This window comes from Euprymna scolopes, chromosome 37 (assembly GCF_053919585.1).
Source record: "Euprymna scolopes isolate OS-2025 chromosome 37, ASM5391958v1, whole genome shotgun sequence".
NCBI classification, from domain to species: domain Eukaryota; kingdom Metazoa; phylum Mollusca; class Cephalopoda; order Sepiida; family Sepiolidae; genus Euprymna; species Euprymna scolopes.
Window position 1 is genome coordinate 35948709 of NC_136518.1, and position 13895 is coordinate 35962603.

The 13895-nt window shown below is 35.5% G+C and overlaps 1 protein-coding gene across 1 annotated transcript in view; it reads right to left on the reverse strand.

The window, feature by feature from the left end:
- The window catches only part of LOC145261168 (centrosome and spindle pole associated protein 1-like), a 174948-nt gene extending 171399 nt beyond the window's left edge, over positions 1–3549 (reverse strand). The window contains exons 1-3 of the mRNA XM_080119490.1: positions 3375–3549; positions 2009–2205; positions 195–257 (exon numbers count right to left, since the gene is read on the reverse strand). Coding sequence (XP_079975616.1) covers positions 195–257; positions 2009–2205; positions 3375–3549 — 435 coding nt within the window. The remainder of the gene's footprint in view (positions 1–194; positions 258–2008; positions 2206–3374) is intronic.
- Between the last annotated feature and the right edge of the window lie 10346 nt (positions 3550–13895).

Consider the following 13895-nt stretch of genomic DNA (forward strand, 5'->3'; position numbering starts at 1 on the left):
AAATCTGCTGGTTTTTCTTCCTCAAATTACATAACAGGTTAGAAAGAGGAGACCGGAAATTTGCACAGTGTGGAATAAAACGTCTGTAATAATTAAGTAGACCAAGAAAATGCCTTAGATGCAAAAGTAAAAGGGATAGTTTTGTAGGATAATCTTATTAATTATCAATCGGTCCTTGGTGCCTATATACTTACTTCTGCTCCCTGCGGGTTCTTTTTCCAGATATGATTTGGAAGAGTTATTTCCCTTTGGGCGTTCTTTAATTAGAGAATAAGATTGACTCATTCTAAGGTTGCATTATTACACATTAAAATAGAGTGATTTCCCTTTGTGTTTAAGTTAGGGGGTAAGATTGAGTCATTTAATATTTATATGGTTGCATTATTAAACAGTAAAATAAAAGGATTCCAATTTGTGTGTTCTTGTAAGAGAATTAGCTCCTCCTGATAACAGGAAATACCTGTGGATTCATCTCCCCTGAGACAGAAAGTAACCTTGATAGCTATATATAGAGGATAGATGGTGGGGGGGGGGCGGTCATTTGCCATTTGCTTTTTATGTGGATCTTAGCGACGAGCTGGAGGACACATTTTCCCATTTTATATGGCATCATAAGCAGGATTCGAACCTATATGGGCATTGCCTATTGGATTTCGATTTCAAGTGGTGGTTGACTTTGCAGGATAGGAATTTTATAGTGTATGCTGATTGATGTACTGGATGGGGGAAAGTGGCCCTAATGAGGTCAGAGAGAGTCAAAACTGTATGTGATACCTTGAGAACTTGGTTCTGTACTGACGATGTGCCTGAAGAAATCTTTTCAGATGGAAAATCACTGTTTAAATCTCAGGAGTATGACTCCTTTTTGACGGATTGGGGTATAAAGAAATGTACCTCATCAGTCAAAACAACGATCATGCAGAGTTAGCCATTATAGCTGCAAAATATATACTAGCCAACAACATGGACAGCTATAGATGCATGATCAGGCAATTTGGGTATTACTAACCCATTGTAATACCCCCATCCAAGACTGGGAACACCAAGTTGGAAACTTTGTTGCAGAGCTAGAACTAGGATGGTAACTTCTCACATCAATGGATGAAGACAGGGAGGACTGTGGAGACACATGAGAACTGATGGTACCAAGTGCGAGTAGATGGTTTCTATGTAAAATATAACCAGTTGTGGATGGCTCACATTTTGTCTCAACACTAAGAACTGAGAAAGCAACAGAGGTCAAATGGCATATCAATGTCTGATCACATAGCGAGCATAATTAAGAAGAAAAGGTAATTGATGATACCACAGGAAGGTGTACATATCTGGTCAATTCACTCCACTGGGACAACTTTTATGTCACAAAACAAGTTTTCTGGTGCACACAAAGATTACCATGACAAGTCATCCTGTGATTACAGAGGCAGGGCATGTATAAGTAAAAGAGTCATCCATTCCTAATAACAGGAAGCACCCATGGAGTTATCTCCAGACAGGAAGTAACCAGAATGTGATCTCTTCTGATAGAGGGGGGGCCTTTTCTGTGGATTTTAGCGACGAATTGAAGAACACATTTTCCCATTTGACCAAGAAAAGATAATGATGAAACACTGAACTCACATTTGTTAGGATTGATGATCACACCATATTCCGATAGTCTGTGAAACTATTGGCTGAGGTGTTAAATATGCTCCTCTGTAGACGAGTTTGCCACTAATAATTTGTCGATGTATGCATACATGAAAGGCAATCCCACTGTGACTGCATCTATGAATCGTAGAAAAGCCTGGGACGCATTTTTCAATCCAAAAGACATTTTAATGAATTCAAAAAGTCTGAATGGAGTAATGATGGCGGCCTTGAGGATATCTTTGGAGTTGACAGGGATTTGATTGTATGTGAGCATGAGCTCGATTTTGGAGAAAACTGATTTTCTGTTGAACGAATTAGAAAAATCATGCAAGTGAGGGATCGGATAGTTATCCGGCACTGTTCAGCTGTTAAGTACCCAATAATCTCCACAAGAACACCAGTCACCCGATGTCTTTTTGGGGACCATGTGGAGTTGTGACGGCCAGTTGCTTTGAGGCGAACGAATGATGTCTAAGTCCAGCATGTGTTGGAACTCTTGTTTAGCTGTCTTTAAGCGATCAGGTCGGAGTCTGTGCGGATGTGCAGGTGTGCGCTTACGGGTGGACCTTGAGTCTGTATATGATATGTGACATTGTGTTTGACAGTATTGTTCATGTAGACAGATCATGCAATGTTTGGAAAACATTGAAGTATTTTAGTGTATGTGTCTCCTGCATTTTTTAATATGACTGGGCTTTTTTTTGCCAATTTGCTGATTCTGTCTTGCACTGATAGTCCAGTATTGTTATCCATTATTCTCCCATGTTTGACGTTGACAAGTATGCCGAAATGGTGTAGGAAACCTGCCCCTAGAATCAGGAATGGGAACTTCGCCATCTTAAATATCCATTGAAATGTGCGTTTCAAACCTAGGTCCATTGTCATCAATTTGTGACCATAGGTTGGAAATGGAGAGTTATTCGTGGCTTGTAAAAGGACCTGTGTCTGTGTCCATCATTCCTTTATTAGTTTGCTTGGAATAATGTTCACTTCTACTCCAGCATCAATGAGAAAATGTATGCCAGAATTCCTGTTGGTGACATAGAAGGTGTGATGCGTATGGGTGTCAGTCGCATTTACTGCCTGGCTGTGCCATTTCCCATTGATTTAGATGTTTGTGTAAATGCGCAGGGCTTTCAGCATCTCACAACTTTTTCTCCGTAATGATGATAAGAACATAATTGTGTATCATCGCTGTTGTCTTGATGTGGATACCTATTTCGACTCTCAGAGCATCAGCGACAAAACCCATCTTGTTGAGGACAGTATGGTCTATGCTGCCTCGTGGTTAGATTCCGCATCTGGTTGCTTAACTCCTGTATGAGTTTAGATTACTTTTTAAGTATCTCTCTGACGTCCATGTTGTCTTTGTAGAATTCAGGTGTGGTAAGAAAGATGGTTGGGGCTGGAGTTTGGTTAACTTGGGAGACTGACGTTGTGACCTCCATTATTTTGCCAGTAAGGTCGGCCAAACCTTTGACCGGTATTGAACACGAGTATTATTTGAACTCTGGACAGCAGTCTATGCATGAATAGTTGCTTCAAAATGTCCGGTTGAAGTAGGTTCTCATCTAGTAATTGCTTCATCTTTCTCAAGAGTTGAGAAGGCTTCCTATCGCCCAGCTTCTTTTCTGTGACAACCTGACAGAGGCACTTGTTGTGAATCTGATGTTTGCTTAATCAATTTTGACTTAAAAGTGTTGTATGTAACCAATGTAGGTGGTCCAGATTAAGTCACGAACCAGCCAGTACCTCGTGTAATAGCAAAGGCATGATGTGCTTGAGTTTGGTAAGCTCACCGTGGATCATTTGGGCCTCTACATGTGTCAACCAAAGTGTGGGGTCATCTACCCAAAAAGATAGGACCTTTACTATTGCAAGCATAGTCAAATTTGATGACACAGTGTCCTTCTCCATTGTGTGCAGTGTGAATGTTCTAGTCGTCCACTGTCGTCCAGTAATTCCTCAATTACTGTTCGTGTACCACAGGAGTTTATTAAATTAATAAAATTAGAGGATTAAACAGAGTTATTTTTTCTTTACATGGCTGCATTATTCAAAAGCAACATAGATGAATTTCTTTTTGTGTTTTCTTAAATTAGAATGCAACATTATGGCATTCACTCTTTATATGGTTGAATTATTCAACAACAAAACGTGGTGATTCGCCTTTGCTTTTAATTTTGAGTGTAAGATACAGCCATTTACTCTTTATGTATAGGGGCATTTTCATTCATTTCATTAACCACAGTTTAACCCGTCTAAGAATAATAGGTAATATAGTTTCATATACTATAAAAATTTACACCAATATACAAACATTTAATTATAAATTTGCTGTTAATATATATAAAATTGTGATTTAGTTTGAATTTAAGAACAATAATATAACAATAATTCCATACATTAGAAACTAGCGGATGGAGCAACTTTGCCCAGACATAAAATACGCTTAAATATGATATTTTAATTTGTCCAGATTTTGTATATATTATTATAGAGTCGTGATTTCAGAAGTAAATAAAAATTATTTGGGTTCCATTAGCTAGAATCGAAACCGAAAGCAAAAGTATAGAATTTAAAGCTGGTGACGTTACCACTGTACCAACGTGACATGCATATGGACTAATTAAAAATAAACTGAGATGAATGTACAAAATGTATAACAATATTTTCAATTTGGACCCCTTTTTGACTTCTTAAAAACTATTTTAACCGACTAAAGACCAATAAAAGAACGGTCGATAAAAATTTCAATCATTTGCGGCCCTTAGCACCGCTCTGTAACTTTTAGTTTCGGAAGAAATTAGGTTCGAGAATATGGACACAGACAGACATAGTGAGTTTTATAAATGAGACTAGCAGGAGAGGGACACTCGGCTTTGCCCGGGTACAAAATATGCTTAAAAATGATATTTTTATTTGTCCAGATTTCACATATATTATTATTAAGCCGTGAGTTCAAAAGTAAAAAGAAAGTATTTGGGTTTCATTCAGCTAGAATCGAAACTGGAAGCAAAATTGTAGCTTTTAAAGCTGGTGACGTTACCACTGTACCAACATGACACGCATATGAACTGATTAAACATAAACTAAGATGAATGTACAAAATGTATAACAATATTTTCAATTTGATCCCTTTTTGGCCCTCAAAAACTATTTTAACCGGCTAAAGACACATTAAAGAATATTCCATAAAAAATCCAATCATTTGAAGCACCTAGCGCCCCTCTGCAACTTTTAGTTTCGGAAGAAATTAGGTTTGAAAATATGGAGACAGACAGGCAAAGAGACAGGCCTTTATATATAAGATTTCTTGTTTTTTTTGTTTTTTTTTTTAGAGATTCATGTTTTAACATACAAGGGAGATAATCTGAGATAATCATTTAATTTGATCGAGTAGTTTTTATGGTAAATGTTTACTTTAACTACAACAGAACACTGACCAATAAAACTTGTTTTTTTTATTCGGTTTTCGTAAGTAACGCGCCGACATACATCGACACCACCCGTTCCCCCTGCCCCTGCCCCTCCAACGCCCCCCCCCCCCCCCAACAACAATAAACAGAATTTTTGTGAAAAATTAAACAGTTCTTCTGCTCGGTGTATGTCGGCGCGTTACTTTTTTTTTTTTTTTTACATAGACATCACCACTTATCAAGGCCAAGAGACCACTCGAGGATAAGGGTTAAAGAGTGTACAGTAGAAATTGGACAATATAGTAACCGTTAGTAATTGAGATTCAGTAAATTACGGAAAAATGGTAAATTAAACTGCAGAAGCAGCACCTGTTAAATGTTGTACAAGCTTTGTAATTGAAAAAAAAAAAAAAAAAAAAAAAAAAAAATATAAATAAATAAAAACGAAAAATAAAAATGCTTTTGTAGACCGCTCGTTAAAACTTAATTTTTTTTAGATCAATTAAAAAAGCATCGAAAACTACGTACCACACAAAAATGAACCACATTTTGTTTTTGAAAACTTTCTTGTTTTAAATGTCTGCTAAAAAATTCTTCCGCGATGTGACAAATCACCTTATTATGCGCGTCCATGCGCGAACGCATGTAAGAATAGCATAAATGATGGCGGTAAGTTGGCACAAAATAGTGCGAGGGTTCAGGGGTTAATACCATGCAAACGGTAAATTTGCGACGGGTTTGAATATCAGATTCGTTGTCAGCGACCCCGAATTGCCCCAAATTCTCCCAAAGAAAAACAAATTTTATTGGTCAGTGTTCTGTTGTAGTTAAAGTAAACATTTACCGTTTTTATTTTACAGCAGAAAAACACGTTTTTATGAGAGCGCGTTGAAGTCAGCCATTATGAAATTTATTGAACACGCCACGGGGAGATAACTCCAGTTAACATGCCGGCACTCCCTCCCCATCTTTATTACTAGCTTTTCTTCCTAAAAATCGAACCTTTTGCTCGGTATCATAACAAATTGATTTTTCGCTATAAAATAAAAACTACTTGATGGAATTAAGTGAAATTTTTTTTTCGGAGAACTTCGTTCCATAACGAATACATAAAATATAATTTTATTTTTTGAATGTCTTGATTAAATTGTACAAGTACCACTGCAAAATATCCTTCAAAAACGTTTTCTATTTTCGTTGTTTTGTGTACGTTAATTATCATACGCCCCAAATTATGCCCTGCAAAATGAAACTAAAGAATAGTTAAAAAAAAAAAAAATTAAACTTTAATCATAGCTAGATATTGACGGTTTAAATACTTCAAAATCTCCTTTAAAAAAGTTTTAATCATCCTGACTGATTACCTAAAATAAAGAAAAACATTTATTTTTTAATTTTTTACTTTCGTTTAAAAGAAATTAAAACCTCGGCTTAAATACTTCAAAATCTCCTTTAAAAAAGTTTCGTTATTTTCGTTAATTAACAAGTTTATTGAATTTTTGCTGCAGATTAATTAATTGTTATTCTTGAAATCAAGACCAACAAGATCTCCAAAAACACAATCTTACTGTATGGAAACCACACAAAACATACAAAGAAAATCCCAATATAAACAATCCTCACCCAAATCTACACATGATGACAAGCCACATCAATGATCCCAATCCAGACACAAACAAGAAACGAAAGCTACAAACGTAACGCCTGAATTAAGCAACAAGTATAGCACACTAGAAAAAATTGGAAGAAATTCCTCTAAACACCACAAGCAGATCTTGTAGAACAGGAAATTGTCAAAAACACCTGACACTAAAACATAGGTCATATGGTAATGGAAAAAAACAAAACAAAACATAATACAATGAAACTGCAGGAGTATAAAACCTAACTACAAAGAAATAAAATGCAAAGTACAACTTCAACACAATGTGCTTGCAAGAAACTCTACTCAAAGAAACAGATACATATTAAGCAGAATTAGAATTGGACACACATAATTAATTAACATCGTTACATTGTAACAGTTTACTTTTGTTTTGTGTACGTTAATTAATAATGTCATAATTAACATTTTTATATTTTAAGTTCGTTGATTAATTTCGCTAACTTGTTTCCTTTTCGTAAATTGTTGCAGCAATTTCCGGAACTTGGCTACAGTAATCGTGTAATTATTATTATTATTATTTATATATTTTTTTAAACATTCTTTCATTGTTCTGATTATTTAGACGTCCCAAATTATATCTTACAAAATATGCTTATTTTTGCTATGTCTATGTATATGTATATATATGCATATATATATATATATATATATATAACTACTTCATTTACTCACACAAATTTAATATACGAAAGTATAGATTTATGTGTAAACTTTAAGTATTTACTTCAAAAGTGCTCAATATGTAGGTAGAGCTAGTTAGTAATTTATAAAATATATATGGCGATTAAGCTACACTGAATATTCTGCGTTTCATCCACTGTAGGATTCGTCAGGCTTATGCGCGAATTTTGTGGTTGCTTCTTGTTTTTATATATGTTGAGGATTTCTAGTTAGCCAATCACCTTTCTAATAAAAAACACCGTATAAAAACAACACTAGCGAATAAATACTGGGAACTCAAAGAAAGCGGACATTCGCCGGTAGTCGAATGGAAAATAATGAGACAAGCTACCACGTGCAGACATTTAGACGACCCATGTAAATTATGCCTCCATGAAAAATTTGCTATCCTGTACTTTAAAGAACCTCAAAATCTATTAAACTGTAGACGAGAAATAGCAAACAACTGTGTTCACAAAATAAAACTTACTCTAGGATAGCGATACAAAATAGCTTTAAAACTAACAATAACAATAGAAAACAAACAAATAAATAAATTAAATAAACATGAATATACATAAACAATCACACATATATATATATATATATATATATATATATATATATATATATATATATATATATATATGTATATATGTGTGTATACACATAGGTATATTCATATATATATAAAAAAAAACACACACATAGGTATATTCATATATATAAAAAAAAAATAAAAAAAAAAGGAGGGAAAAGATCTACCTTAAACCACTAACCTAGTTCTAAAACAGATCCTTTGTTCGATAAGATGCATGCCCATTGGCTGATAGGAGGTGGCGCGGTGGATACTAGAAAGCTGATTGGCTAACTAGAAATCCTCAACATATATAAAAACAAGAAGCAACCACAAAATTCGCGCATAAGCCTGACGAATCCTACAGTAGATGAAACGCAGAATATTCAGTGTAGCTTAATCGCCATATATATTTTATAAATTACTATATATATATATATATATATATATATATATATATATACGAAAGACATTTATTGCGGGTTGACAGTTGAAGATACTTCTGGTAGCTGGGGCTTCCGGGAAGATGGTGTTCTGGAAATAAAAGGTGTTTTAAACTACTCGGAGTCAATCTCTTTCCTCATATCTCTTGCACAGGACATCCTGATCTCTACTCACACATAATGATATTAAATTAAACGCCTGTCTTCAACCATATTTTAATTACAGAGATGACATGACATACCAGGAAGGGTTATTAAAGGGTTAACAAATTGTTGTCCCAACCAATATGCGAGCAGAAATGTGCAGGATTTTACATCAGGCACATCTTGGTATTGAGAAAACCAAATCCAATGCTAGACAGTCTCTTTTTTGGCCAAATATGAATAAAGAAATAGAGGACATGATAAAATTTTGCGATTCATGTCAACTCTATAGCAATCGACAAAGTTCAGAGCCAGAAATATGGTATGACATTCCTGACCAACCATGTCATGGTACAGATCTCTTCAAGCTGAGAGGGAAAGATTACCTCATGGTAGTGGATTACCACTCAAAATTTTTTGTAATCAGCCATCTCACTGATACAACTGCATCAACAGTAATAACCTGTACAAAACATATCTTTTCAAGTCATGGTATACCCAAACAGGTAATATCCGATAATGGCCCTCAATTTAAGTCTCAACAATACAAGGAATTTGCTACAAAATGGGATTTTTTCCATGTAACTAGCAGTCTAGAATATCCACAATCTAATGGTCTAGTCGAGAGAACGATCCAAACAGTGAAGAAAACACTGGACAAATGTTTCCAGACTGGAAACGATCCATATCTTGCTTTACTAACCTTACACACAACACCTGGCAAAAATAACTCTCCTTCACCAGCTGCTAAACTGATGAACTGCCAACTGAGAACACTTCTTCCAAGCATAAGAAATAATGGTTATGATCTTAGCAGATCATCCCCAACTAACATGCAGAAGGTAAAACAGCATATCAGCATAAGCATGTGAAGGTAAAACAGCATATCAGCATAAGCATAAAGATAGGGGATCACATCAGATATGGATAATGGTTATGATCTTAGCAGATCATCCCCAACTAACATGCAGAAGGTAAAACAGCATATCAGCATAAGCATGTGCTGCCTTCACTAAAGATAGGGGATCACATCAGAGTACGTGAGGGGAAAACTTGGTCCATGATAGGCAAAGTGATTGAACATTGCTCTCAACCAAGGTCATACTTAGTACTGATGGATAATGGCAGAACTATATGCTGAAACCACCAAGATCTACTGCTAGTACCTCGTTCAAAGGTATCAACAGCACAACCTTACCCTGACACAATATTTGGTTTACTCAAGCAAGTTCATCAACCAAGATCAGGAGCATCAAACCTAGCAACTCCAGAGTTAGGAGTTCAATCAAGGTCAGGACGACCAATACATCAACCCAGATGGATGCAAGATTATATATGTTAAGTGAACTTGTGTTTCAATAGCAAAGGACTTTGGGAGGGGGGATGTTATATATGTATATATATATATATATACATATATATACAAAAGACATTTACTGCGGGTTGACAGTGGAGGACACTTCCAGTAGTTGGGGCTTCCGGGAAGATAGCGTTCTGGAAATAAAAGGTGTTTTAAACTACTCGGTCAATCTCTTTCCTCATATCTCTTGCACAGGACATCCTGATCTCTACTCACTCATAATGATATTAAATAAGTATTTGCACGGTAAGACAAACTTATTTTATTGTCACACTCACAAATAGATAAACTTTGCTTATATAAATCACATACATAATGATGTATGTATACAACACTGACTATCTCCCTTAGGTTTAATGATCTGTTGACATAAGCGCCGAATTTTTGTTGTGGATTAATTAACATCGTTACATTGTAACAGTTTACTTGTGTATTGTGTACGTTAGTTAATAATTTCATAATTAACATTTTTATATTTTCTAGGTGTGTCAGAATTTTGGGGGAATTTTTGACATCCCTAACAAATCAATGCCATACACAATATGGATCTTCATCAGATCGCTAGGGATCAGGAAAGCAATGAAGAATTAGACAACTTACGACAGCCTCCAAGTTTCAACTTTCAACAAGTTCCTTTGTCTTTCTCAAACGATTTTATTTGGTGTGACACTTTGACTGGACACGAACGTCCATATGTATCTTTCCAACGCATACAAGCAATTTTGTCAAAATTACACAATTTATCACACTCGGGCATCCGAGCGACACATAAATGAGTGATGTCACATTTCATATGGACTGCTATTAACAAGAATGTATGTGACTGGTCACGAAGTTGTATCCCTTGCCAGAAATCCAAAGTCACTTAACATATAAGGAGCCCTCTAGCGAAGTTCCCTATTCCTGAAGCTTGGTTTAAACATGTTCACATTGACATAATGGGTCCATTACCACCTTCGAAGAACTTTGCGTATCTGCTCACTTGCATCGACAGATTCTCCAGATGGCCCAAAGCCTTACCCATCACTGACATCTCTGTTAAGACTGTCGTCAAAACATTCGTTTCACAATGGATATCAAGGTAAATCAGTGGATATCAGTAGATATCAGGGGTAACCAGTTCAATTCCTATCTTTTCACTGAACCTTCATGACTAGTTGGATACAAGCATATATGAACCATCACCAACTGAAGGCTTCTTTAAAAGCACATTCTGATTCTAATAACTGGATGGAATTTTCCCTCTTATACTCCTCGGTATCAGATCTACCATTAAAATGGACATTAGACTTACAGCTACTGAGATCGCGTATGGAACATTTCTGACCTTGCCAGGACAGATGATTGTGCTGACTGCCATTAGAAACACATTCGACCCAACTAGCAATACATCTCGTTTGAAGAAGTACATGTCTAGACTCTTGCATGTCGAACAAAGGGCCTCGACAAAACAATGATTCACATGTTTTCATACGAAAAGATGGCATACCCACGCGCCTGCAGCCACCCTATTCTGGTCCTTACAAGGTTCTTAAAAGATATCCGAAACATTTTGTGATAGATAAGAATGGCAGATATGACTTGATCAGCGTTGATCAACTGAAGAAAGCATTTTTTGACAATACCGACTATAATAACACAGGAGACAGACTCAAATCTAGAGAGTTTCGTTAACTACTGCATATATTTGCAGTATTTTTATTCTTTTCCTTAAGATCAACTTCTCGTCTAGAAGGGGAATGATGTAGCAACTATGCTTAGCTGGAATAAATGACCACCAGGAACATTTCACAGCAATCATCTCTTTGAAACACCCACGCGTATGAAAAACACATAGGAACATGATGATGTGATATGGCCACTGCACACATAAAAGAAAAGGAACTATGTTGCTCTCCCTCACATATGAATACAGTAAACAGGCCTATATAAAAAGATTTGCCCATCAAAATCAAATTAATTTTCTCTTAAATTAAAGTTCGACACTGTTCAAGTAAACTCTGTCTGCGGAAGACGTTAAAACCCCTGTCATGATTTTATGTGTGACAGGCATGAACTTTAATACCCAACATGGAAATTTACCACATCGAGCAAGGATTTAAATTCCTTTTAAACAATCTTATTTCGGACTACTGTTCTTATGATACAAACATACACACGCACACATTCGTTTATATGGATTTATGGACTGTTTTTCTCAAAAATAGCCACGTGGACTTTAAGCCCTCATGCGGAATTCTTATCAGAAAATATCAGTAAATTCAAGCCTCGTGCGATTCTCACAAAATCCTCTCTTCATTAATCCTTCATTATGAACCTTCAACACAAGAAAACATTTATCTTAGAACAATTTAAATTAATATTCCTAACACGTAAATAAATGTTGTTTATTTTATATTAATTCAGCAATTTTGTTAAGTGCCGCTATTTTCTAGATTTCATTTTTATTTCTTTATGCAAGGATGTAGATTGGTGAGTCCTTTCTATTAATCAGTGATCCCACTGAATTTATATTTAATAGTTCCGTGAATACACACCTACAATTGGTGACACGTGACTTCAATAAAAATAGCAACACGCAACCTTGATCCCATAAATTGTTAAATCCCGACAGTAAAATGTTATTTCCTTTTGTTCTTAAATTAGAGCGTAAGATTGACTTGTTTATTTTTTGATATTGTCGCATTATTCAACAGTTACATAAAGATTTCCCTTTGTTTAATTTTTATTAGATCTGTGGGGGTCGCCTGGCCTTTTTTTGGGAACTGACTTCCTCCACAAATAATAAAAATGAAAATAAGAAATCTTATGTGCAACACAAACGGAGGTTTATTTCCGGAATAGAAATAACAAACAATAACAAGCAAAACATAGTTCTCAATATTTCAGAGTTCCTTTTTTTTGAGTTCATATGAAAGATGGAGAGTCTCTTTTTTTTTTTTGTGTTCTTTGAATGTTCAAATATGTAACAGAGACAATATTAATGTTCGTCTGTTAAAAGAGAGTATTAATGCGCGGAGCAGTGGAAATGAAATAATTGATGTTTGCACGCGCGGCAAGTCCTAATGAGAAAGCGTTGAATGAGTCGGAAGAGTTTAAAGAGAAGAAAGAATGCTCGAAAGGCTAAGAGACTAAAGAGATAGATTTTGTGTTTGTGCATGTTTATATATGATTTGATCGGCTCCAAACGAGCTCTAGAAAATCAGTTTTAAAATATGTCCTAGGAGGAATTCCATTGGACGGAAGACATCACATGGGGTGCTTTCAACTACGTCCGCACTTTTGGTATATAAAGGTCACGCCGGAATTTGCGTGGGTGTCATTTTTCATTTTTTAACGCGCCGAAACAATCAATTGCACTGCGCGCCTAAATTGTATTTAACGATTTTAAATTTGAATATTAAACTGTGCCAACTGGCACAGATCATAAAATTGTGGAATTTACTTTGTATATCAAATTGACAACCTCATTTAACTTGAAAGAGAAAATGTTGTAAATTATTTTCTTAAACCCTTCTGTCGGATGAACTCATTTTGCAGACTTTCTTTCAATTTACCCAAAACTGTTATTTATTTGCGGTAGCTTTCTTTTATAATTAAAACATTTACTTAATATATTCTTTTATTATTCTCTGTCTTACTACAAAGAACAAAATGAAACCACTCAACTTTGCTGTTGTTAACAAAGTACTGAATTTTACTTAGTACTTTATTATGCCACAGGTCATTGCAGATAAAGTACGGAAATTCAGTTCAAAGAAACACTCTTGTGAAGGTCGAAGATTTATTACGGTTGCAAATCACAGCTCCTTTGTTATTGTGATCAATGCACACTGGTCGGCAGCAACAGACACAAAACCTGACAGTCCAGAAATACACCACGACCTAGTATGCTAAAAATCGCAACGACCGTTTTCAACCAACAAAGAGAAAACACAAAAACTTCATCTTTCACAAACTAAACAAAACAAAGGACCATTATTTCGAACCTAGA